Here is a 26,988-nt window from a genome sequence, read left to right on the forward strand (position 1 = left end):
CTTTCTTCTGAATCCAGGTTCCAGCCTATTTCTTTGGGACCCTGGATACCCCAACCACAGCCACCTCCACTCAAAGAACAGGAAATCCCCCTTGTCACCCCTGTCCTCGGGCTCCCAGCTCCCACAGGGCTCATGGTTCAAGTACATCAATCCCATCCTGTCTTTGAACAACAGGAGATGGCTTTCCAGTGTGCTGGGGAGGCCGGGACTCCAATCCTCAGGTCTCTTGGAGGTCTAGGTGTCTGGGCTCCAGCAGGGAGTCTATATCCAGCCTGAGTATATTTCTGTGTGTAGGCTCAGAACCCAGTAGCTGAGACCTCAGACTTGTGGGCTCTGATGGCAGCTACATTCTCGTAGACGACATTTGCCACTTTCTCATAGGTTGCCTCCTTTCCAGATGAACTCTGGAGGGATTTCAGGATACACTGGTGGAGGAATACATACTGGGCCTGGGGAGGTTCACAGGAATGAGCAACTGTCCCCAAAGGGTCCCTCATCCCCCCCCAACCATGCTCACGTCTCCTTAGAGCCCCTCACCTCTGTCTGCACCATCAGTGGCCGGCTCTCTCTCATCTTCTTCAAGAAGCTGAGGGGACCCACCAGCCCCTCACAGTCCAGCCGTCGGAGCAGGACGTCCAGCGCAATGAAGGTGCCCGTCCGGCCCACACCAGCACTAAGCAAGGGACAAGACAGGGGTCAGGCCCGTAGAGGGGAGGGCAGTCTGGAGTTCTTAGCTGAGTTCATATGGCTTTGGACCACCCAAAAAGTGGGACACTCAACAAACCGCAGTTTAAGTGGGGACTGTGAGGCACAGAGACTAATTTTTCTGCATGTGTCGGCCGTGTTCCGGTGAACTCAGCTTGATCTTTTCACTGCTGACAGGCATGAAAATGGGCTATATCAGCCCACCCATTTTACACATGGCAACATGAAAACTGAGGAAAGGGGAGTCATGTGTGCCAGGGCGTGCAGCTAATAACAGCTCTGGAACTGAAATTCGAAGGAGGAACTCCTAACCAAATTGGTTTTGGGTTTGCTGTTGTTGTTTGGTTTTGGTTTTTTCAAAGCAGGGCTTCTCTGTGTAGCCCTGGCTGTCTCCTGGAATTCGCTCTGTAGACCAGGCTTGCCTAGAACTTAAGAGATCTGCCTGCCTCTGCCTCCTGAGTGTGTGTGATTACAGGTGTGTGCTTCCATGTCCAGCCCCTAATTGCTTTTTAAAGGGTCTATTTACTTTTAATTATGTGTATGTATGGATGTCTGTGGTGGATTCTAAGAACTCCCCAATGGAGAGACTTCCAGGGTAGTACCCACCTGCAGTGCACAATGGGAAGACCTCCATCCATGGTCTGGTCCAACCACTGCCGAAGCATCTTTTGGAAAGCCAACAAGGGGTCTGGGGAGTAAGGAACTCCATGATCTGGCCAGGCCAGGTAGTGGAATTGGCGCACAGAGAGAGACTGCTGTTCTTTCACCTGGGAGGAGATGAGGGCTGAGGAGGGGGAGTGTAGAGACTCCAGGAGTTTCTATGCCTAACAGGAGAGTCTGGTCTACACACTGCAGGGGAGGCTTCTTGAGGAGTTCCGGGCGGGGTTGAAGGGACTCACATGGAAGAGCTGGAGATCCCTCACTGCCCAGCTCTCCTTCACCTCCTCATTCAACAGGGTCACCTGCAATTGCCCGTAGGTGCAGGGTTGAGAATCCAGAGGCCAGTAATGCTCACACTTCACCTGGGCAGGGAGACAGGGACAGTCAGAAAACAGAGAACAGGGTTGTGTATGAGTGTGTGTGGTGTGTGTGTGTGTGTGTGTGTATGAGTGTGTGTGTGTCTGTGTGTGTATGAGTGTGCGTGTATGAGTGTGTGAGTGTGTGTGAGTGTGTGTGTGAGTGTGTGTATGAGTGTGTGAGTGTGTGTGAGTGTGAGTGTGTGTCTGTGTGTCTGTGTGTGTATGAGTGTGCGTGTATGAGTGTGTGAGTGTGTGTGTGTGTATGAGTGTGCGTGTATGAGTGTGTGAGTGTGAGTGTGTGTGTGTATGAGTGTGTGTGTCTGTGTGTGTATGAGTGTGCGTGTATGAGTGTGTGAGTGTGAGTGTGTGTGTGTGTATGAGTGTGTGTGTCTGTGTGTGTATGAGTGTGCGTGTATGAGTGTGTGAGTGTGTGTGTGAGTGTGTGTATAAGTATGTGTGTATGAGTGTGTGTGTGAGTGTGTGTATGAGTGTGTGTGTGTGAGTGTGTGAATGTGTGTGTGAGTGTGTATGAGCATGTGTGTGTGAGTGTGTGTATGAGTGTGTGTGAGAGTGTGTGTGTGTGAGAGTGTGTGTGAGTGTGTGTGTGAGTGTGTGTGTGTGTGCGCACTGTGAGGAGTGAATATGTCTGTGTGTGCCTATGAGTAGGGCCCTCAAGATGATATTCATGATGGTAAATGACGAGGAAGGGAACTGAGCTGGCACGCTGACTGTGCCTCACCACGTGGTACTCTCCGTCTTGTCAAGATGCTGGAGGAGGCCCCTTCCCTCCCCAGATGCCAGCTTCATGCTCCTGAACTTCCCACCCTCCAGAAGCATAAGACACATGGACCTCGGTTCTGTATAAAATATCCCGTCTGTGGCATTCCCTCACAGTAGCAGAACACGGACCAAGACACGCGCGCGCGCGCGCGCGCGCATGCGCGTGCACACACACACACACACACACACACACACACACACACACACACAAACAAAAGAGAGAGAGAGAGAGAGAGAGAGAGAGAGAGAGGGAAGGAGGGAGGGAGGGAGGGAGGGAGGGAGGGAGAGAGAGAGAGAGAGAGAGAGATCCATGGGCATTATGAAGGTGCAGGGGAGGGGCCAGGTCCATGTTGAAAGATGGCTGGGGTTATTACTGGAGAAACGCAGAGGTGTGTACAAGGGACTGGACTGAGTCAGTGTCCAGGTGGGGTAGGTCAAGGGTTGGTGCTCAGGACAGAGATCTCTTCTCACCCGTCCAGACTCCATGCAGTTGGTCAGCATGACCAGGGTGTGGCTCTGCTGCTCCCACACCATCCGCCAGAAGTCACCCACAGTGTGAGGCAGGGGACCCTGGGTTGCAATGAATTCCTTGGGGCTCCAGAGACCCTGGTTGAGGAAGACAGCCATGTCAAGGGGAGGCCATCAGATGATCACCGCCCCCTCAGCTCTTTGTCTCTCCAGGCTCACTGAGTGACTGAGTGTCCCCCCCACTGCCACCACCACCACTGCCAGCTTACAGGCATGAAGCTAGCGTTGATATAGTCGGAGCCTGGTTCCTCCCCGAGGGGCTTCAGGGGCACCCGGGACCAGTCATCTAGGAGAACACAGAAGCATCGGCAATGAAAAGAGAGCTGTGAGAGCCGGGCAGTGGTGGTGCACACCTTTAATCCCAGCACTCGGGAGGCAGAGGCAGGTGGATCTCCATGAGTTCGAGACCAGCCTGGTCTCCAGAGCCAGTTCCAGAACAGCCAGGGCTACACAAAGAAATCTTGTCTGGAAAGATTAAAAAAATAAATAGCTCAGCAGGTAAAGGCACTTTCCACCCAACCTGACAGACTGAGTTTGATTCCGGTCCTCACGTGGTGGAAGGAAAGAACTGGCCATCCTCTGACCTCCACAATTTGCTGTGGCACACACCACCACACAATAAATAAATAAATAAATAAATACTGTGAAAAAATGAATGGTGCCAGAAAAGAACATCTGCTGCTGTTGCAGAGTAAATTAGTTCAGTTCCCAGAACCCACGTTGGGTTCCCACCAGGAACTCAGCTCCAGTCGGTCCAAAACTATTGGTCTCTGTGGGCACAGTTGTATACAACACACACACACACACACACACACACACACACACACACAAAATAAAGAAATAAATATATAAATAAAATTTAAAGTGGCCAGGCGTTGGTGGTGCATGCCTTTAATCCCAGCACTCGGGAGGCAGAGGCAGGTGGATCTCTGTGAGTTCGAGGCCAGCCTGGTCTAGAGTGAGTTCCAGGATAGGCTCCAAAGCTATACAGAGAAACCCTGTCTCGAAAAACAAAACAAAAATAAATACATACTGATCTATGCAAACATGGATCACACACACACATACGAGAGAGAGAGAGAGAGAGAGAGAGAGAGAGAGAGAGAGAGCATAGGAATGGGGTTGTGGCAGACTCCACCGGGAGGCAGAGGATGGTGACCAATAGCAGACACTCACAGGGCAGGACATTCTTGTAGCGGTTCTTGGATGTGTTCTCTGGAGCCAATGCTGCCGACTGCGACTGGCCTTGGCCCTCCAGACTCAATTGCTAGAGGCAGAGAGAGACAGAGAAGAGGTTCAAGGTGCTGGATTTTCTTTGCCTTCCTCCAACGCCCTCACGACTCCACGTGGCCCTCCTCTGTTTACCCATTGAATCTTGAGACTCTGTGCCACTCACAAACATTGGGGGTACTTGTGAGGATTTAGGGGAAGCTGGGGGCTTCCTCAGACAGATGCCCTGGGTAAGGTGTCAGGGTGTCCTTGTGCTTAAACCAAGTTATCATCAGGCGGTAATTGTGCACACCCCTTTAGTCCCAGCACTTGGGAGGCAGAGGCAGGCGGATCAAAGTCAGTTCAAAGTCAGCCTGGTCTACAGAGTGAATTCCAGGACAGCCTTCAAAGCTACACAGAGAAACCCTGTCTTGGGAAACCCAAAAGATAGATAGATAGATAGATAGATAGATAGATAGATAGATAGAAAAAAAAGAACAAGGGACTCTGGTTCAATTCCCGGCAACCACATGGCTTCTCAAAACCATCTGCAACTCAGTTGCAGAGGATCCAATGCCCTCTTGTGGCCTCTGTAGGCATTGCATATACATGGGACACCCACATATAAGCAAACAAAACACCCATACCCATAAAATAGAAATAAACAAACCAATAAAGTCAAGGGCTGGAGAGATGACACAGTGTTCAAATGCAACCCAGAAGGGATTGGGAAGCCAGGGTGTGCGGGCACCACCTCTGAGGCCTCTGTTCTCACCCACCTGATACTCCTGGGAGAATCCATAGTTGCTGTCCTTCTCGTTCTCCCTGACATGGTCAGCAAAGTCTTTGGCTAGGATATCCCCTGGGAAGCTGTGGTGGGAAGACGGGTAAAATAAAATAAAATAAAATAAAGACTTTAAGCACCTTGAGGCTGGCAAGATGTCTTGTAGGGGAAAATTCTGTTTAGAGGTATTGCTGAAATAGCAAGGGTTTAAGTAAGAGGGAGGCGAACACGTGGGCCCTTTTCTCTCTTCTGCCTGGCTGAGCAGACTAGAAGGCATCTGGTGTAAACCTGGTCACTGACTCTGTTGTGTGAGTACTTTCTTAATAAACTATCTGCTATTAATCTAGTTCTGACTCCACATTGTGTTCGGCTTTAATGTCTCAGCAAGGAGAGGCTGCTAACACAGAGTTGGATTGCTTGCACTCCATCCTCAGTAGCCACACGCTGGAAAGAGGGAACTGACGCCCTTGGGTTGTCTTCTCAGATCCACACATCATATACACTCCATGAAATAAGAAAGCAAATGAAAAAAGCAAATAAACAAAAAGAAAGAAAGAAAGCAAATGAGGCCTCATGCATTTGGGAGGCAGAGGCAGGCTGGTCTCTGTGAGTTCAAGGCCAGCCTGGTCTACAGAGTGAGTCACAATGATTTTGATCCAGCAATGCCACATCTGAGCAAATCTGCCAGCGAAAGGAGAATCTCAAAGGTCATTGGCTCACCACCATTCACAACAGCGTGGTTCACAACAGCACAAAGGTGCAAGCAATATAAGCGTCCGTGAATAGCCACGCATGGTCACCCACAATAGAAACTCAGTGTTTGTGACACCGAGGCAAGGGGAGCACCAGGAGTTCAAGGCCACCCTGGACTACATAATGAAACCTTTGCGTCTAAAATAATAGGACAAGGGCCAGCAAGATGGCTCAGCGGTCAAAGTCACTAACAGATAAACTAGACTACCTGAGTTTGGTGTCTAGGACACACATGGTGGAAAGACAGAACCAACTACTTCACACACACACACACACACACAAACACCACACACACACACACACACACACACACACACACACACACCTGTACACCACACACATGCATGAACACCATAAATGTAATTTAAAACATTTAATGGAACCAGGCGTTGGTGGCATACACCTTTAATCCCAGCACTCGGGAGGCAGAGGCAGGCGGATCTCTGTGAGTTCGAGGCCAGCCTGGTCCCCAGAGCAAGTGCCAGGATAAGCTCCAAAGCTACACAGAGAAACCCTGTCTCGAAACAACAACAACAACAACAACAACAACAACAACAAAACATTTAATAGAACAAGAGCCATCACCAGTGAACAAATGGATGAACCAAGTGTAGTCTACCCATACAGGGGAGTATTATTCTGCCTTTAAAAGGATGGGGCTGTCAAAACAGCTCAGGAGTTAAGAGCACTGGCTGCTCTTCCTGAGGTCCTGGCTTTGACTCCCAGCAACCACATAATGACTCATAACCATCTGGGACTCCAGTTCTTGGGATCCAACGCCCTCTTCTGTCCTCTGCTGGTACTGCACACACATGGTGCACATAAATACAGGAAAGGCACGCTTGCACGTAAAAAATAAAATAAGGACTAAAGAGATGGCTCGGAGGTTAAGAGCACTGGCTACTCTCCCAGAGGTCCTGAGTTCAATTCCCACCAGCAACCACATGGTGGCTCACAGCCATCTGTAATGAGATCTGGTGCCCTCTTGTGGCCTGCAGGCATACGTGCAGACAGAACAGTGCATACGTAATAAATACATAAATCTTTTAAAAAATAAATTAAAACCTTAAACAGAAAACCCTCTCCAAACTTCCCTCTCAGAAGTACCTCCTTGCTTGCTCCTGTAAGACTCCGCCTGCGCCCTCTCTGGCGTCACTCCCTAACACCCTTCCCTGCGTTCACACCACCCGATCCCAAAGGTGCACAATGCGCCCAGGGCGCGGCTACCTCGGCGTGTTTGCACTTGCCTGTCCCTCTGGAGGGAGAGCCCTTGCCCCGTGTACAGAGACTGGTCTCGGTCCTAGCCAGAGTAACTCATTTATCTGTCCTTTACCTGAGACTTCCATAACGCAAAAGGACGGAGTTTTATCAGGCTGCCGGGATCCCTGGCAGAAACCTGGATGCACAAACTCTCCCAGAGTCTGGCTTTATGTGTACCATTCTTTAGGGCAGCCTGTAGTCACTTCTGCTGTTTGCCCACACGGTGGCGCGCAAGGCCTAGGTTTGCATCCTCCCGGTTCTGGTCGTGTCCCAAACTCGGAGCTTGGCGGTCCATGCGGGTATGATGGCGATTTTCCGGGAGTGCAGCCTTCTACAGGCATCCAAGGTTCTGTAAGTCATCTCTAATTAACTCTCTTACTCATCAACCCGCGCTTGTGTTTGAGTCCTTTGAGCTGAAAGGGTCACTCACCCCTGTTTGGAAACAGGCATTCCTTTCCCATCTTCCTGGTACATCACAGGGCATCCTAAAACTGTCCCAAACCCCTCCGGCTCGTTTAGATCTTTGCTCACCTCCTCCTGTTCTCCCTCCTCCTACTTCTCTCCCTCCTCCTCCTGCTCCTTCCTCCTCCTCCTCCTGGCTCCTCCTCCTCCTCACAGTCCTGGCTGTCCTCTATAGACTCACAGAGATCCCTCTGCCTCCCGAGTGCTGGGATTAAAGGCTTGCACCACCACATCCGGCCCCCTCCCATAGTTTTAATGCCCTGTCTAGTGTGTTCCTCAATCTCTCTTCTTGCTTTGTCTCCACACATAGAGCATAATCTACATTATCTTGCTTCTCAGCCCTTCCTGGTGCTAGAACACAAGTTGAGTTTGATCCCCAAGACCCACGGGTAGAAAGAGAGAGAGCCACCTCACACAAGAGGTCCCCTGACCTCCTCACGCGCACTGTGTAGTATTTGGACACCAATAAATACACGTAAAACAGTGAGGAGGGGCCTGGAAGGGTGCTCAGTGGTTAAGAGACTGGCTGGCCCGAGGACTCAGGTTCAATCCCCAGGACACACACGCACACACACGCACGCGCACGCACACGCACACACACACACACACACGCACACGGCCGCTCACAAGCATCTGTATGCAACTCTAGTTCTAATGGGATCTGATGCTCTCTTCTGGCCTCCTCAGGCACCAAGACTGCGAATAACAGACAGACATACACGCCCGCAAAACACATATTTCACATATGCTGTGAAATAACCCTCCCGTACACTGTCAATACGCATTACTCTCATTGGTTAATAAAGGACTGGCAGGTAGCCAGGCGGGAAGTATTGGCAGAGCAATCAAACTAAGGATGCTGGGATTCAAGGAACCAGCTCCCAATTTCAGCAGCCATAGCAGCCATAGCAGCCATAACAGCCGAACACGTGCTTGTGTGACCTTGCCTTGGTCACTAGGAGGTCAGATGCCTGCCTCGTGACAAGGAACCAATCAGAAGTTAGCTGGTGGCGCTATGCTTTACAGCTCTGGGTGTGCTTTACAGACAAGCACACAGCAATGACGCACAGAGCATAGCAACCACCCTGGGAGGGCCTATGGGCCATAACAACCAGTTGGCCAATCAACACAGGGCAAGCCCTCCAAGCCTGGAGCCACACCAATCCTGAGCCTGTGCTTACCCCTAGACACTCCCCTTACACTGCCCTACAAGATCTCTATGCAGATGCTTCGAGATGTCTTTCCTAGCCATCCGCCATGGCGGGTGGGTGAAAGACCCGAGCTAACATGGAGTTAGCTCGTTAAACAGCAATAAAGCCTTGTGCAGTTTGCATCAAGCTTTCGAATCTGCCTGGTGATTGGGGTGACTGCGGTCCTGGGCTGAGACCCTGGAGGCCTGAGCTTCCCGGGGTCTTACAGGGATGAAGAAGGGCGGAGCCGGAGGAGTCGCCAGCAGATGCAGGGAGAAGCAAGATGAGCATGTCGTTCTAAGAAAAGGTACCCAAGCCACATGGCAAAGCATAGATAAGAAATATGGTTTCCAGGCATTGGTGGTGCATGCCTTTAATCCCAGCACTCGGGAGGCAGAGGCAGGCGGATCTCTGTGAGTTCGAGGCCAGCCTGGTCTCCAGAGCAAGTGCCAGGACAGGCTCCAAAGCCACAGAGAAACCCTGTCTCAGAAAAACAAAACAAAAAAAAAAAAAAGAAGAAGAAATATGGTTTAATTTTAATGTAAGAGTCAGCTAGTAACAAGCCTGAGCTACTGGCCGAGCATTTATAATTAATATTAAGCCTCTGTGTGGGATCAGCTTGTGGGACAGAAACTTCCACAGACACACATAGATAAAATTTTAAATTAAGTTAAATATGATGGAATCACATCGCATATATGTATGAAATTCTTGAAGAAAAATACATAAAATGTTTAAAGAAAAAAAAAAGAAGAATCCACTCTGGGCTGGGTCCCCATGAATGAGATGTTGTGGTCCATTGCAGGGGTCACAAACCCTTCCAAGAGGCCTCCTGGGTTCTGCCCTCTGACCTATCCCATGAGCAGCAAACGAGCCCCCCCCACACCTTCCCTCAGACGCTCTCCTGACCACACTCACCGGAACACCAGATCCTTGGGTGCTTCCTTCTCCTGGCTCTTGTTTCTTCTGGAAGAAAGACACGGGAATGTGACTCTCCAGCCTGAGCCCCATCTTCCCTCCAGGGCTCGCACTAGCCAAGTACCAGTCCTGTTTAAGTCTCACCTCCTCTTCAGGAAGAAAATCAGGAGGCCCACCAGGATGAAAAACAGGAGGACGCCCACGATGGCTCCCACAATGACCCCTGCAGTGAGAAACGGAGGAGAGGTGATGACGATGGTGAGGACTCGTGTTTGTGGCTCCGTGTGACATGGCATATTGCGTAGAAGTCACAGAACCATTTTTTGCAGTCAGTCTTCTCTTTTGACCACACGGATCCCAGGGATCGAACTCAGGTCCTCTGTCTTGTGTGATACGCGTCTTTACCTGATCTTGCCGGCCCAAGGCCCAGGACTTATCTACTGATTTGCTGTCTCTGTCCTCAGCCAGCTCCCTGCTGAGAGGCCCACAATGAAGATGGGTGGAGAAGAAAGAGAAGGCAATGCCATTGTTCCTGGGCACAGATCCAAATGCACTCATTTTTTAATTACATCTATTTATCTGTTTTCTTTCTCTCGGTGTGTATGCCTGCATGCATGTCAGGGTGCATACGTGGAGGTCAGAGGACAAACTTCAGGAGTTGGTTCTCTCCTTCCACCATTCAGGTCCCTGGGGTTGAATTCAAGTCAGGGCAGCAAAAGCCTTCACCCTATGATCCATCTTGCAGGCTCAAATACATCATTTCTTCTTTTATATTTGTGTGTGTGTGTGTGTGTGTGTGTGTGTGTGTCTGTCTGTCTGTCTGTCTGTCTGTCTGTCTGTCTGTGTGTAGGTGTGTGAGTTAATGTATTTGTCTGTGTGTCTGTGTGTAGGGGTGTGTGTGTGTGTGAAGCATGTGTCTGTGTGTAGGTATATGTGTATATGTGTGTTGTAGGTGTGTGTGTGTGTATGTGTGTTGGTGTGGGGGGGGGTAGGTATTTGTGTATATGTGTGTAGGTGACTGTGTGTGTGAAGCATGTGTCTGTGTGTCGGTGTGTGTGTGCAGGTGCGTGCGTGTGTGTGTGTGTGTGTGTGTGTGTGTGTTTGTGTGTGTGTGTGTGTGTGAAGCATGTGTCTGTGTAGGTATGTGTGTATATGTATGTAGGTGTGTGTGTGTGTGTGTATGTGTGTGTGAAGCATGTGTCTGTGTGTAGGTGTGTGTGTGTGTGTGTGTGCATGAGAGTGTAATTGTGTGCACGTGAGTACAGGTTCCTTAGAAGCCAGGAGAGGACGTCAGATACCCTGCAGGTGGAGTTCTGTGAAAGAGTGAGAACCAAACTCAGTTCCCCTACAAAAGCAGAATGTACTCTTAGCTGGGCATGGCAGCACTCACCCTTAATCCCAGCACTCTGGAGGCAGAGGCAGGTGATTCTCTGATTTTGAGAGTTCAAGGCCAGCCTGGTCTACAGAGAGAGAGTTCCAGGAGAGCCAGGGCTATAGAGAGAAACCCTGTCTCAGAAAACAACAACAAAAAGCAACTTAAAAGACACAGGACTTATCTGGTTCGCCATCCCGGCTTACAATCCATCCCCATGGGGATGACTAGGTAGCTTGAACTTGAAGTAGCTAGTCACATCACACCCATAGACAAGAATGGAGAGCAGAATTAATGCATCCCAGTGCTAACCTTACTATTTCCATGCCTATGCAACCCAGGGTTCCCTGCCCAGGAACTGGTGCCACCCACAGTGGGCGGGACTTCCTGGTAGTCAAGACAATGACCCAACAACTTGCCCACAGACTAGCCTAATCTAGGCAGTCCCTCACTGAGAATCCTTCCCAGGTGATTCTGGGTTGTGAGAAGTTGACAATTAAAGCCAACCATTACACACTCCCTCAACGTCACAGCATTGGATAGAGACTTGGTCTTCCCAGAGATCTGCTCGCCCAGGGGAAGGGTGCTTAGCAGAGGCGCTCTGCCGACATATGGTAAGTACTACTCAAGACCTTGTTTGTTCCCAGGCTCTGATGGGCACAGCTCTCCTAGGATCTGTCCTTAGACACCCAGTCCTAGGGTAGACCATCTCCTTCAGTCTTGGAAGCCAGAGGCTGCTGCAGCAGACGCCAGGAAGAACATACAACCTTTACAACCCAGCAGGAACATACAGCTTTTACGAGGATTTGTGTACCTCACCAACTTGGGCCTCCAGAATCTGACCAGAGACTTTGTCCTCTCCAGGGGACTAGTTTGCTAAGGGGGAAACACTCCCAAGCAACAGAACCGGGCAAAGCGAAGTTCGAGAAGCAAACATTTCACACTGAATCCACTTCCGCTCTCTCACCAGGATGGCCACCTAGTGTTACTAGAAGCCCTGATTCCTAGGAAGAGACAAAGGGAACAGAGTGGACCGTACATCCGAAGGTCGCAGTAGGGCCAGCAAGATGGCTCAGGGGGCAAAGGCGCTTTTCTTAGCCTGGTGACAGGACCCACACAGGGGAAAGAAACAACTGACTCTACCAAGCTGTCCTTGACTTCCATACATGCATAGTGGCGTGTGTGTGTGTGTGTGTGTGTGTGTGTGTGTGTGTGTGTGTGTGTCCCACCACAGATAAATAAATGTATTAAAATTTACAAAAGAATGATTAGAGATAAAGATCTACTGAGATAAAAATTAGAAACTGCAGCTGGAGAGATGAGCACCCAGTGATCTTCCTTCCACAGCAGCTCACAATTTGCAACTCTAATTTCAGGAAATCTGATGCCCTCTTCTGGCCTCTGTAGGTACTGCTGCAGTGGTACACAGATGTTCATGAAGGCAAAATACCATCTACAGATAAAAAATAAAAATGAGCATCTTTTTTTTTAATTACAGAAAATCGTTCTCAAATGAATAGTAGCAAAAGCTGCAGTGGTGTTGGAAATACACTGACCAGCATCCATTTCTTTGATGACTTCAAGTGAGTGAATTGTATGTCCAACGGATTTTATCTCATGAAAGCCCTTTTAAGAAAGTCAGGAGGGCCGGGGAGTCCGTTCAAACAGGAAATTGCGTTAGGTCTCAGAACAAACCAGGCGTGCTGGCACATGCCTATACTATGTGTCTGGCTTGGTAGAGACATACAGATCCCTGAAGCTGGCTGCCCAACCATCACAGCCATGCCTGGTCGGTTTCAAGTCGATGAGAGACCAGGTCTCAAAAAGAAAAAAAAAATGTATGGATCAGGAGGTGAGGGTGCTTGCCACCAGCCCCAAGGGACTGAGTTAGATCCCCGTGAGCCACATGGTAGAAGGGAGTAATTGACTCTTGCGATTTGTTTTCTCACCTCCAACATGAGCAATGTGGTACACACACACACACACACAAAAAAAAAAATCAAGAAAAATGAATAAATAATAAAACATTATTAAAAAAAAATTTCATGGAGATGCTCCATGAACAACAGTCGAGATTGTCATCTGGAACAGGTATACACACACGTGTGCACATGGCCGTGTACACACTCGGAGAGAAAGAGACAGACAGAAACCAGAAAACAAAAGGTACACAAAACAAAACACAGTAACAACAAAAACAAAACCCCTTGCCCTCCTTTCATGGCCAGATCTGGAAACTTGCTACTCACCGGTGCTATCTGTGTAGCAGGTCACAGAGATGGAAGGAGCCTTGAGTCCATTCGAGACAGTAGTGACGGTGACCGTGTAGGACTGAGCTGGTCCAAGGTCTGACACAGACATGCCCTTCTCACACAAATCTGCATTCTCGGAGCTCCATTGTCTGCCCACTTCCACCTCGAAGGTCTCATAACCCCCAGATGGGCAGGACCAGTTCAGGAAGACCCCGTAGCCCCCAGAGGTGCTGACGCAGGACATGCTCACGACAGCAGCTGGGACTGAGTTTAGAAAACAAGAGGAATCAGTCTGAGCCAACCGCCGAAGGCGCCTGGTTTTACACTTCCAACTCTCTGAGAGCTAGCCCAGCCCTTCGTCTCCAAACAAACAGCTCATCTTCTCACATGCCCAAAAGACCAAACTACCACCCCCCCCCCAAGAATACAATCCCGAAATGCCTTGGACTCTGTATCACTGAATGTCTGAGGCCCCAGCTTGATGGCATTATGGAATTTATAGTCCACTCTTCTTTTTTCACACCATATCAAGGTCACTGAGCTCTTAGTATGGCTTTTATTCTGTAGCTGTGTGACCTCGTTGGGAGGTGAAAGTGAGCAGCGTCCTAATGGCCCCCTACCCAGCCAACCATCCTGGTTAACACCTGGAATCCTAGTATTGGGGGGGGGGGGCTGAGGCACTGCCGATAGTTCAAGGCTAACCTGGGCCACATAGTGAGTTTCTGGTCATCAGTGAAAAAATCCAGTGAGAAAACATGGAGCTACAAGAAAGAACCCAGAAACATGGTGGGGCCCAGGATCATCTGAGACCACTCTGTCCATTTACTCTGGGTCTCATCATCCATTCATACAAGACACCTCAAACTACAACTCCCTTGAGGTCTTGGAAACTCTGTACCTCAATCTAGGAAGTCCTGGCCCCAAGGCATGATGGGGTTTGAGAAAGAAAACAGGGTAGAGGAAGTGATAAGAAACAGTGTCTGCTCTCACCTGTGGAGGTCTTTAGAGCCTGGATGGTGCTGTTGACTCCATGTCTTTCCACCCACACAGAACACTCATATGAAGAGCCAGGATCCAGTCCATCCACGGTGATACTGGTGTCTGCTGTGTTCCAGTTCCCACTTTTGCCACCTTCTCTACTGTACTCAATCCTGTAGGTGAGGCCCTGGGAGGGGTGGCCCTCAGGGACATCCCACCTGAGACTGATGGAGCTGTTGGTCTGAGTTTCCACCCTCAGGTTTCTCACTGGGTTTGGAGCTGAAATGGAGACAGAAGGGGACATGAGATGTTGTTCCTGGCCCTCAACTTTCTATCCCTTCAGGACACAGTGGCAGAGGTGGTTTGATGGGGACCTAGAATGTCCAGTATGGCCACACACTTTCCATTTGCTGTTTGAGCTCTGGAATGTGCACGGTGGCCACTAGCATGCCAGTGAGAGTTAGTACAAAGAGTTGGGAAATTTTGTCCCTGGATTAATAATGTCAGACCTAGCAAGGCCTGGTGACTTCATGTCTGTTAAACCAGAACTCGGTACTCAAGAAGCTGAGGCAGGAGGATTGCGCCACATTTGAGGCCAGAATGGGCTACATAATAAGATACTGTTCAAATAAAGAAAAACCAGGAAAAATAATACAAATATCCCCCAGAGCCCAACCTCATTTTTTTTTAAATATGGGTTGCAGGTACGAATGAGATGTTCTATGTCTTTCCAAAAATCACATGAAGTTAAACTGTGGTGGAGCTGGTCATTAATCCCAGCGCTTGGGAGGGAAGGCAGGTGGATCTCTGTAAGTTCAAGACCAGCCTAGTGTAGGGGAAATGCTGACCACGCCTACTTGGAGGCTGGCCAGCATTCCCCCTACAGCCTAGTAAAAAGAGAGTTGCAGGACAGCCAGGGCTACACGGAGACACCCTGTCTGGAAAAACCAAAAAGAAAAAAGAATCTCTCATGAAGATCAATGGCATCTTTCTCTTTCTTTTCCTCTATTCTACAATGGCTGGTAGAGACTGAGGTTTAAGTATGTGGCTTCCTTTCTATTTCTGCACCTTCCTCTGTCAGCTCCCAAACACCCTCTAACCACATTCCATTTCCATCAAAGGCATCAGAGACCACATGTGAGGCTGCAGAGACGGGTCAGAGCTCAACAGCATCCCCTGAACTTACAGACGACCCAGGTTCAGTTCCCAGAATCCCGGGAGAGCTCACAACCGTCTGCTGACTTCCTATGGACCCTTCACCCTCTTCTGGCCCCAAGGACAATTTATGTACCTGGTGCACTTGCCCATGGGCAGACAAAGCACTCATATACATAAAATAAAAACAGATAAAATTAAAATCTTCTTACAGAGTCAAGGAGGTGTGATGGTTGGTGCACACCTATAACACAGGCATCCAGGAAGTACTGGCAGGAGAGTCATGTGGTCCAGGCCAGAAAACGAGGAGGAGGGAAGGGAAAGGAAACAGTGTCCTCTCTCACCTGTGGAGGTCTTTACAGTCTGGATGGTGCTGTTGACTCCATCTCTTTCCACCCACACAGAACACTCACATGAAGAGCCAGGATCCAGTCCATCCACGGTGACACTGGTGTAGTTTGTACTCTGGATCCCAGTTTTACCACCTTCTCTACTGCACTGGGCCCAGTAGGTGAGGCCCTGGGAGGGGTGGCCCTCAGGGGCATCCCACCTCAGGCTGATGGAGCTGTTGGTCTGAGTTTCCACCCTCAGGTTTCTCACTGGATTTGGAGCTGAAATGGAGACAGAAGGGGACATGAGATGTTGTTCCTGGTCCTCAACTTTCTATCCCTTCAGGACACAGTGGCAGAGGTGGGTTGATGGGGACCTAGAATGTCCAATATGGCCACACACTTTCCATTTGCTGTTTGAGCTCTGGAATGTGCACGGTGGCCATTAGGATGCCAGTGAGAGTTGGTGCACAGAGCTGGGAAATTTTAACACTGGATTAATGATGTCAGACCTAGCAAGGCCTGGTGACTTCATGTCTGTCAATCCAGTACTAGGAAAGCTGAGGCAAGAGGATTGCTATGCATTAAAGGACAGCATGGGCTATAGAGTAAGATACTGTTCAAAGAAAGAGGAAATGAGGAAAACATAATGACAGTGTCCCCCAAAGCCCAACTTCATTGTTTTCTAAAACATAGATTATTTGTGTAAATGAGATGTTCTACATCATTCCAAAGTCTCATGAAATGGTACAGTGGTGGAGCTGGCCATTAATCCCAGCACTTGGGAGGCAAAGGTAGGTGGACTTCTGTGAGTTCAAGGCCAGCCTAATCTAAAGAGAGTTGCAGGACAACCAAGGCTACACAGAGACACCCTATCTGGAAAAAGTAAAAAGAAAAGAAATCGCTCATGAATATCAATGGCATCTTTCTCTTTCTTTTCCTCTATTCTACAATGGCTGGTAGAGACTGACTTTTAAGTATGTGGCTTCCTTTCTATTTCTGCACCTTCCTGAGTCAGCTCCCAAACACCCTCTAACCACATTCCATTTCCATCAAAGTGATCAGAGACCAGATGTGAGGCTGCAGAGACGGGTCAGAGCTCAACAGCATCCCCTGAACTTACAGAGGACCCAGGTTCAGTTCCCAGCATCCCGGGGCAGCTCACAACCGTCTGCTGACTTCCTATGGACCCTTCACCCTCTTCTGGCCCCAAGGACCATTTATGTACCTGGTGCACTTGCCCATGGGCAGACAAAGCACTCATATACATAAAATAAATACAGATAAAATTAAAATCTTCTTACAGAGTCAAGGAGGTGTGATGGTTGGTGCACACCTATAACACAGGCATCCAGGAAGTACTGGCAGGGGAGTCATGAGGTCCAGGCCAGAAAATGGGGAGGAGGGAAGGAAAAGGAAACAGTGTCTGCTCTCACCTGTGGAGGTCTTTATAGTCGGGATGGTGCTGTTGACTCCATGTCTTTCCACCCACACAGAACACTCATATGAAGAGCCAGGATCCAGTCCATCCATGGTGACATTGGTGTCTGCTGTGTTCCGGTTCCAACTTTTGCCACCTTCTCTACTGCACTGGGCCCAGTAGGTGAGGCCCTGGGAGGGGTGGCCCTCAGGGACATCCCACCTCAGGCTGATGGAGCTGTTGGTCTGAGTTTCCACCCTCAGGTCTCTCACTGGGTTTGGAGCTGAAATGGAGACAGAAGGGGACATGAGATGTTGTTCCTGCCCTCAACTTTCTATCCCTTCAGGACACAGTGGCAGAGGTGGGTTGATGGGGACCTAGAATGTCCAGGATGGCCACACACTTTCCATTTGCTCTTTGAGCTCTGGAATGTGCACGGTGGCCATTAGGATGCCAGTGAGAGTTGGTGCACAGAGCTGGGAAATTTTAACACTGGATTAATGATGTCAGACCTAGCAAGGCCTGGTGACTTCATGTCTGTAAATCCAGTACTAGGGAGGCTGAGGCAAGAGGATTGCTATGCATTAAAGGACAGCATGGGCTATAGAGTAAGATACTGTTCAAAGAAAGAGGAAATGAGGAAAACATTATGACAGTGTCCCCCCAAGCCCAACTTCATTGTTTTCTAAAACATAGATTATTTGTGTAAATGAGATGTTCTACATCATTCCAAAGTCTCATGAAGCAGTACAGTGGTGGAGCTGGCCATTAATCCCAGCACTTGGGAGGCAGAGATAGGTGGACTTCTGTGAGTTCAAGGCCAGCCTAATCTAAAGAGAGTTGAAGGACAGCCAAGGCTACACAGAGACACCCTGTGTGGATTAAACAAAATGAAAGCAAATCTCTCATGAAGATCAATGGCATCTTTCTCTATCTTTTCCTCTATTCTACAATGGCTGATAGAGACTGAAGTTTGAGTATGTGGCTTCCTTTCTATTTCTGCACCTTCCTCTGTCAGCTCCCAAACACCCTCTAACCACATTCCATTTCCTTCAAAGGGATCAGAGACCAGATGTGAGGCTGCAGAGACGGGTCAGAGCTCAACAGCATCCCCTGAACTTACAGAGGACCCGGGGCAGCTCACAACCGTCTGCTGACTTCCTATAGACCCTTCACCCTCTTCTGGCCCCAAGGATGATGCATGCACCCAGTGTCCTTGCCCATGGACAGACAAAGCACTCATATACATAAAATAAAAACAGATAAAATCTTCTTAAACAGTCAAGGAGGTGTGATGGTTGGTGCACACCTATAACACAGGATTCCAGGAAGTACTGGCAGGAGAGTCATGTGGTCCAGGCCAGAAAACGGGGAGGAGGGAAGGGAAAGGAAACAGTGTCCTCTCTCACCTGTGGAGGTCTTTACAGTCTGGATGGTGCTGTTGACTCCATCTCTTTCCACCCACACAGAACACTCACATGAAGAGCCAGGATCCAGTCCATCCACGGTGACACTGGTGTAGTTTGTACTCTGGATCCCAGTTTTACCACCTTCTCTACTGCACTGGGCCCAGTAGGTGAGGCCCTGGGAGGGGTGGCCCTCAGGGACATCCCACCTCAGGCTGATGGAGCTATTGGTCTGAGTTTCCACCCTCAGGTCTCTCACCGGGTTTGGAGCTGAAATGGAGACAGAAGGGGACATGAGATGTTGTTCCTGCCCTCAACTTTCTATCCCTTCAGGACACAGTGGCAGAGGTGGGTTGATGGGGACCTAGAATGTCCAGTATGGCCACACACTTTCCATTTGCTGTTTGAGCTCTGGAATGTGCACGGTGGCCATTAGGATGCCAGTGAGAGTTGGTGCACAGAGCTGGGAAATTTTAACACTGGATTAATGATGTCAGACCTAGCAAGGCCTGGTGACTTCATGTCTGTAAATCCAGTACTAGGGAGGCTGAGGCAAGAGGATTGCTCCACATTAAAGGACAGCATGGGCTATAGAGTAAGATACTGTTCAAAGAAAGAGGAAATGAGGAAAAATAATGACAGTGTCCCCCCAAGCCCAACTTCATTGTTTTCTAAAACATAGATTATTTGTGTAAATGAGATGTTCTATAACATTCCAAAATCTCATAAAGCAGTACAGTGGTGGAGCTGGCCATTAATCCCAGCACTTGGGAGGCAAAGGTAGGTGGACTTCTGTGAGTTCAAGGCCAGCCTAATCTAAAGAGAGTTGCAGGACAACCAAGGCTACACAGAGACACCCTATCTGGAAAAAGTAAAAGAAAAGAAATCGCTCATGAATATCAATGGCATCTTTCTCTTTCTTTTCCTCTAGTCTACAATGGCTGGTAGAGACTGAAGTTTAAGTATGTGGCTTCCTTTCTATTTCTGCACCTTCCTCTGTCAGCTCCCAAACACCCTCTAACCACATTCCATTTCCATCAAAGGCATCAGAGACCAGATGTGAGGCTGCAGAGACGGGTCAGAGCTCAACAGCATCCCCTGAACTTACAGAGGACCCAGGTTCAGTTCCCAGCATCCCGGGACAGCTCACAACCGTCTGCTGACTTCCTATGGACCCTTCACCCTCTTCTGGCCCCAAAGACCATTTATGTACCTGGTGCACTTGCCCATGGGCAGACAAAGCACTCATATACATAAAATAAATACAGATAAAATTAAAATCTTCTTACAGAGTCAAGGAGGTGTGATGGTTGGTGCACACATATAACACAGGCATCCAGGAAGTACTGGCAGGGGAGTCATGTGGTCCAGGCCAGAAAATGGGGAGGAAGGAAGGGAAAGGAAACAGTGTCTGCTCTCACCTGTGGAGGTCTTTACAGTCTGGATGGTGCTGTTGACTCCATCTCTTTCCACCCACACAGAACACTCATATGAAGAGCCAGGATCCAGTCCATCCACGGTGACATAGGTGTCTGCTGTGTTCCGGTTCCCACTTTTGCCACCTTCTCTACTGCACTGGGCCCAGTAGGTGAGGCCCTGGGAGGGGTGGCCCTCAGGGACATACCACCTCAGGCTGATGGAGCTGTTGGTCTGAGTTTCCACCCTCAGGTTTCTCACTGGGTTTGGAGCTGAAATGGAGACAGAAGGGGACATGAGATGTTGTTCCTGCCCTCAACTTTCTATCCCTTCAGGACACAGTGGCAGAGGTGGGTTGATGGGGACCTAGAATGTCCAATATGGCCACACACTTTCCATTTGCTGTTTGAGCTCTGGAATGTGCACGGTGGCCATTAGGATGCCAGTGAGAGTTGGTGCACAGAGCTGGGAAATTTTAACACTGGATTAATGATGTCAGACCTAGCAAGGCCTGGTGACTTCATGTCTGTCAATCCAGTACTAGGGAGGCTGAGGCAAGAGGATTGCTCCACATTAAAGGACAGCATGGGCTATATATAGAGTAAGATACTGTTCAAAGAAAGAGGAAATGAGGAAAACATAATGACAGTGTACCCCAAAGCCCAACTTCATTGTTTTCTAAAACATAGATTTTTTGTGTAAATGAGATGTTCTACATCATTCCAAAGTCTCATAAAGCGGTACAGTGGTGGAGCTGGCCATTAATCCCAGCATTTGGAAGGCACAGGTAGGTGGACTTCTGTGAGTTCAAGGCCAGCCTAATCTAAAGAGAGTTGAAGGACAGCCAAGGCTACACAGAGACACCCTGTCTGGAAAAACTAAAAAGAAAAGAAATCTCTTGTGAAGATCAATGGCGTCTTTCTCTATCTTTTCCTCTACTTTAGAATGGCTAATAGAGACTGAAGTTTAAGTATGTGGCTTCCTGTCTATTTCTGCACCATCTTCTGTCAGCTCCCAAACACCTCTAACCACATTCCATTTCCATCAAAGGGATCAGAGACCAGATGTGAGGCTGCAGAGACGGGTCAGAGCTCAACAGCATCCCCTGAACTTACAGAGGACCCAGGTTCAGTTCCCAGCATCCCGGGGCAGCTCACAACCGTCTGCTGACTTCCTATGGACCCTTCACCCTCTTCTGGCCCCAAGGATGATGCATGCACCCAGTGTCCTTGCCCATGGGCAGACAAAGCACTCATATACATAAAATAAAAACAGATAAAATCTTCTTAAAGAGTCAAGGAGGTGTGATGGTTGGTGCACACCTATAACACAGGATTCCAGGAAGTACTGGCAGGAGACTCATGAGGTCCAGGCCAGAAAATGGGGAGGAGGGAAGGGAAAGGAAACAGTGTCCTCTCTCACCTGTGGAGGTCTTTACAGTCTGGATGGTGCTGTTGACTCCATCTCTTTCCACCCACACAGAACACTCATATGAAGAGCCAGGATCCAGTCCATCCACGGTGACATTGGTGTCTGCTGTGTTCTGGTTCCCACTTTTACCACCTTCTCTACTGCACTGGGCCCAGTAGGTGAGACCCTGGGAGGGGTGGCCCTCAGGGGCATCCCACCTCAGGCTGATGGAGCTATTGGTCTGAGTTTCCACCCTCAGGTTTCTCACTGGATTTGGAGCTGAAATGGAGACAGAAGGGGACATGAGATGTTGTTCCTGGCCCTCAACTTTCTATCCCTTCAGGACACAGTGGCAGAGGTGGGTTGATGGGGACCTAGAATGTCCAGTATGGCCACACACTTTCCATTTGCTGTTTGAGCTCTGGAATGTGCACGGTGGCCATTAGGATGCCAGTGAGAGTTGGTGCACAGAGCAGGGAAATTTTAACACTGGATTAATGATGTCAGACCTAGCAAGGCCTGGTGACTTCATGTCTGTCAATCCAGTACTAGGGAACCTGAGGCAAGAGGATTGCTATGCATTAAAGGACAGCATGGGCTATAGAGTAAGATACTGTTCAAAGAAAGAGGAAATGAGGAAAAAATAATGACAGTGTACCCCAAAGCCCAACTTCATTGTTTTCTAAAATATAGATTATTTGTGTAAATGAGATGTTCTATATCATTCCAAAATCTCATAAAGCAGTACAGTGGTGGAGCTGGCCATTAATCCCAGCACTTGGGAGGCAAAGGTAGGTGGACTTCTGTGAGTTCAAGGCCAGCCTCATCTAAAGAGAGTTGAAGGACAGCAAAGGCTACACAGAGACATCCTGTCTGGATAAAACAAAATCTCTCATGAAGATCTTGTCATCTTTCTCTATCTTTTCCTCTATTCTACAATGGCTGGTAGAGACTGAAGTTTAAGTATGTGGCTTCCTTTCTATTTCTGCACCTTCCTCTGTCAGCTCCCAAACACCCTCTAACCACATTCCATTTCCATCAAAGTGATCAGAGACCAGATGTGAGGCTGCAGAGACGGGTCAGAGCTCAACAGCATCCCCTGAACTTACAGAGGACCCGGGTTCAGTTCCCAGAATCCCGGGGCAGCTCACAACCGTCTGCTGACTTCCTATGGACCCTTCACCCTCTTCTGCCCCAAGGACCATTTATGTACCTGGTGCACTTGCCCATGGGCAGACAAAGCACTCATATACATAAAATAAAAACAGATAAAATCTTCTTACAGAGTCAAGGAGGTGTGATGGTTGGTGCACACCTATAACACAGGCATCCAGGAAGTACTGGCAGGGGAGTCATGAGGTCCAGGCCAGAAAACGGGGAGGAGGGAAGGGAAAGGAAACAGTGTCCTCTCTCACCTGTGGAGGTCTTTACAGTCTGGATGGTGCTGTTGACTCCATCTCTTTCCACCCACACAGAACACTCATATGAAGAGCCAGGATCCAGTCCATCCACGGTGACACGGGTGTCTGGTGTGTTCCGGGTCTCATTTTTGACACCTACTCTGCTGCACTGGGCCCAGTAGGTGAGGCCCTGGGAGGAGTGGCCCTCAGGGACATCCCATCTCAGGCTGATGGAGCTGTTGGTCTGAGTTTCCACCCTCAGGTTTCTCACTGGGTTTGGGGCTGAAAATAAGGGCAGAGTGGGGGGTATTTGTCTCCAAATTTCCTTAACCTGTGAATCCTATGTGGCTTGTACCTACAGTCTCATCCCTTGGGAGGCTGAGGCAGGAAGACTTCATAAGTTCAAAGACAGCCTGGGCGTCATAGTGAACTCCAGACTGGGGATATGGAGTCATATTCATACTTGAGCACGCACACAAAAACACATAAATGTGATAGCAATAAATAAATTAGGATATATTTAAAAAAAAAAACGAGGCATTTTGTCACAGAGGAAGACAGCTGACAACAGGCTCTGGCCACCATACACACAAATGCACACCACACACACACACAAAACATACAACACACAACACACATATACCCACACAAAAATAAATAAATAAATCAGCTGGGTATAGTGGCTTATGCCTTTAGTCCCAGCACTTAGGAGATGGTTAGTTAGTTCAAAGCCAGCCTGGTCTATATAGTGAGTTGTAGGACAGACAGGGTTACAGAGCAAAAGCCTGTCTTTAATTAATTAATTAATTAATTAATATAAGAATGAAGCATGGGCCGGGCGTTGGTGGTGCATGACTTTAATCCCAGCACTCGGGAGGCAGAGGCAGGCAGATCTCTTTGAGTTTGAGGCCAGCCTGGTCTCCAGAGCGAGTGCCAGGATAGGCTCCAAAGTTACACAGAGAAACCCTGTCTCGGGAAAAAAAATAAAAAGATAACATCAGAGAGGGAGCCAGTATAGATCTACAAGGATGACACCAACTAACCAAAAAAAAAAAAAAAAAAAGAAAGAAAGAAAGAAAGAAAGAAGCATGGTTTGGACATTCAGAAGCCCACAGAGCTCCAGGCACCAAGTGGGAGCCAGTGCCTGGACTGACACCAGAAACGTTTCTGGCTCTTCAGCCTTGGTTAAAGAAGCCACTCTCTGCAGTGATGGTGGTTAACACAGGGACTCATGGATGATGGTTGTGATATTGGAGTCGGGTGCCTGTCATCCCTCCAAGGCTCAGAGAACACCATGGAAAGGGGGTAAAAGGAATGTAAGGTACCAGAAGACGTGGAGGAAGGGTATAAAGTGCTGTCTTTGTGGCTTGACGTGGCTGTAGTACTAAACAACTCACTTCCAGCAGCTGTGGTTGTAGGCATAAAGCCTACACAAGATTAATGGCCTATGGTGGTGACACACACCCTTTAATCCCAGCACTCGGGAGTTCCAGGCCAGCCTGGGCTACAGAGAGAGTTCAAGGACAGTAAAATGGTTACACAGAGAAACCCTGTCTCAAAACAACAACAAAAGATTAATGCCTGAAATGGAGACTGTATCCATGAGACCCTACCTAAGGGAGCACATGGCAGTCCAGGGCTTCTGGGGGAGAGGAAGTCCCTGTCTTCCGTGACACAGCCACCTGCTTCTTTTTGTTTGTTTTTGGTTTTTGGAGGCTGTCCTGGCACTCACTCTGTAGACCAGGCTGGCCTCAAACTCACAGAGATCCGCCTGCTTCTGCTTCAGGGGATAACTCCATACCCTACCCAGGTCACAAAGTAAAAACAGAAGGCAATGCAGTTGGTGCCCTCATCTGTCCTTCATTGCTCTGGGGTCGGGGCTGTAAATGGGGACCAAGGGGAACTATGGCTGGTCCTCAGAGTTCTGTAAGTCATGGACCCCGTGGTGGGGGTGGGATGGCGGAGACCAATAGGAAGTCCGGTAGGGAGGCACACGTTTTGTGTGACAGGTGAGCTCTTGGGATGTGGCCAGTTGCAGCCCATGCAGCTAGGAATAATTTAATATGAAATTAGGAATGCCGATTTCATGCTCGCCTTATGCTCATAATATAAAGAAAGGGGACCTCGGGCTACATGAAGTGTGAAGGTCCTCTTCATGGGCAATAAAACCCAGAGAATCAATTGTATGGATTTCATTCCAGTTCTGTGAGATGGTGAAATCTGCCACCTTCTGTCCTCTCTCTCTCTCTCTCTCTCTCTCTCTCTCTCTCTCTCTCTCTCTCTCCTCTCTCTCTCTCTCTCTCTCCCTCTCTCTGTTTCTCTGTGTAGCCCTGGCTGTCCAGGAGCTTGCTCTGTAGACCAGGCTGACCTCAAACTCACAGACATATGCCTGCCTCTGCCTCCCGAGTGTCAGGATTAAAAGAGTGTGCCACCGCCCCCGCCAGGCTCTCTCCTGTCACCCCTTATACAAGTCCCTTCAAAAGGAAGAAAGAATACTCTCACCTGTGGAGACATTAAGGGTTGCCTTGTTGCTTACGTTTCCGTCTTTTTCTACCCACACGGAAAATTCATACGAAGAAGCAGGATCAAGCCCATCCACCATGAAACTGGGGTCTGTTGTGTTTTGAGTATTATTTCTGCCAGTATCTCCAAGCCATTGCACCCAGTAGGTCAGGAGCTGAGTGTCAGTACCCGCTGGGGTGTTCCAACTCAGGGAGATGGAGGTGTTGGTCTGGGCCTCTACCTTTAGGTTTCTCGGTGGGTTGACATCTGAAAATTCGAGTGAGACTCTCAAATTAGAAAAGCATAGATGATTCTCCCTCCCACCGTCCTGTACCACCCACAAGTTGAGAAATTAGTCTTGTCCTCAGCCCACCATGGGCCATCAGACTCAGAGGCACTGGGGTCTCAATCTCTTGACAAGGACAAAGATTACATGTACTCACCAGCCGCCCTGGCCACCGTGCAGCCGTACAGTGCCTAGAGGGATCCAGGTAGGAAAAAAAAATTAGCTGAGCTAGGTGAGATCAGGGGGTGGGGCTGGCATCGCTGCCTGAGAATCTCTTGATCTCTGTCCTCCAGCTCTCCTTCAACCTTGACTGAGGACACAGGAATGTGGGGACAGGGTATGATAAAGGCCAACCCAACACTGGTTGGGTTGCTCCTGGTTGGAGCTCTGGGGAATCGGGAACCAAGGTTGGTTCCCAGATAAGGGCAAGAGATAACACAAGGACTTTCAGTTTCTGAAAACAAAAATATATATATATATATAACCAGAGGCACTGGGGGAAGGCAGCCGTGGACCAAGAGAGACAAGAGGAAAACGAAAACGAACTCTGGAGACACAGTGTGGGCCCCGAGGGAGGTGTGGACACTGTGGGTTTGTGGGAAGGTAGGGCTTAGGTCTCTGTGTGGAGGAGGGCGGGAGGCTCTGGGCTGCTGGGTCTGAGGGAGGAGGCCTGGGCTGTGTGTGTGAGCAGCCTGGTCCCATGTTCTCTGTCGTAGCAGACACCACAGCATCCTGACTCCAGTGTGGTCAGACTTGTGTGCATTCCTGCAAACTCAGAGTTCCCTCCCTCTCCAGTCAGCGCCCATCCCCTGCCTCTCCCCCTCCTCATCTCTGGGAAAGCAGCCGCCCCCACCCCTCTATCCCTCCCTCCCTCCCTTGGATCGATCCCAGCTCAGCCCTGAGCAGGAGAGAACTCACCAGTAGCATCAAGCTCCCCCAGACCCCAAGGTTCCCACCAGCTCTGGCCATGTGTCCTCTGCTGGGCAGGGAACACAGGAGTCCTAGGTCTGGAACCTCTGCCTGTTGGACTTTAAACTTGAGGGCTTTTCTTTCGCCGGCCCATCGGTGCGGCCAGAGGCTGAGGCTGGAATGGGCGGAGGAGGAAGTAGTGCTAAGCTTTAGAGCCCAGCCGGGCCCTGCCCCGGCCCTCAGCCGCCTTCCTTGCCCCCATCCCCACACGGACACCCCTCCCGGGCATCCTCTCTTTGGTCCTGTCTGGGGTCCTCAGTGCCCTCCCGCCGCGTGTGCAGGCTCCATGCAGACTCACACAGAGCCCAGTGTCCGTCCGTCCGTCTGCCCTCTCAGGTGGGTGGGGCGCGTCACAGGCAGCCCAGAGCCAGGGGCGGCCACTCACACCTGTAATCCCAGCCCCGGAGAGGGGAAACTGAGGCAGGGTGACTGTGCATTGCAAGCAAGGCAGGATTTCAGAATCAGATACCATCTTAAACACACGC

The 26,988-nt window shown here is 49.4% G+C and overlaps 1 protein-coding gene across 1 annotated transcript; it reads right to left on the reverse strand.

The window, feature by feature from the left end:
- Positions 1-92: 92 nt before the first annotated feature.
- Ptprh (protein tyrosine phosphatase receptor type H) lies at positions 93-26,503 on the reverse strand. Its single transcript, XM_035449494.1, has 19 exons — positions 26,453-26,503; positions 25,692-25,725; positions 25,283-25,359; positions 22,762-23,071; positions 21,359-21,625; positions 19,942-20,208; positions 18,527-18,790; positions 17,131-17,412; positions 13,230-13,496; positions 9,753-9,831; positions 9,609-9,656; positions 5,021-5,111; positions 4,209-4,299; positions 3,242-3,318; positions 2,976-3,110; positions 1,605-1,727; positions 1,312-1,472; positions 538-673; positions 93-449 (listed from the first exon to the last, which is right to left on the reverse strand). The coding sequence occupies exons 1-19, from the start codon at positions 26,501-26,503 to the stop codon at positions 297-299; spliced, it is 2,913 nt and encodes a 970-aa protein (XP_035305385.1). The 3' UTR covers positions 93-296.
- Between the last annotated feature and the right edge of the window lie 485 nt (positions 26,504-26,988).

Source organism: Cricetulus griseus, chromosome 9, assembly GCF_003668045.3.
Source record: "Cricetulus griseus strain 17A/GY chromosome 9, alternate assembly CriGri-PICRH-1.0, whole genome shotgun sequence".
In the NCBI taxonomy this organism is placed as follows: Eukaryota; Metazoa; Chordata; class Mammalia; order Rodentia; family Cricetidae; genus Cricetulus; species Cricetulus griseus.

Bases quoted from the DNA above. Each gene is read 5' to 3' on its own strand.
- Ptprh (XM_035449494.1), bottom strand. From the start codon at position 26,503: ATGGCCAGAGCTGGTGGGAACCTTGGGGTCTGGGGGAGCTTGATGCTA. The intron at 18,791-19,941 runs GTGAGAGCAGAC...TCTCCATTTCAG, and splicing joins GACTGTAAAGACCTCCACAG to CTCCAAACCCGGTGAGAGAC. The intron at 17,413-18,526 runs CAGGTGAGAGAG...TCATGTCCCCTT, and splicing joins CCAGACTGTAAAGACCTCCA to CTGTCTCCATTTCAGCTCCA.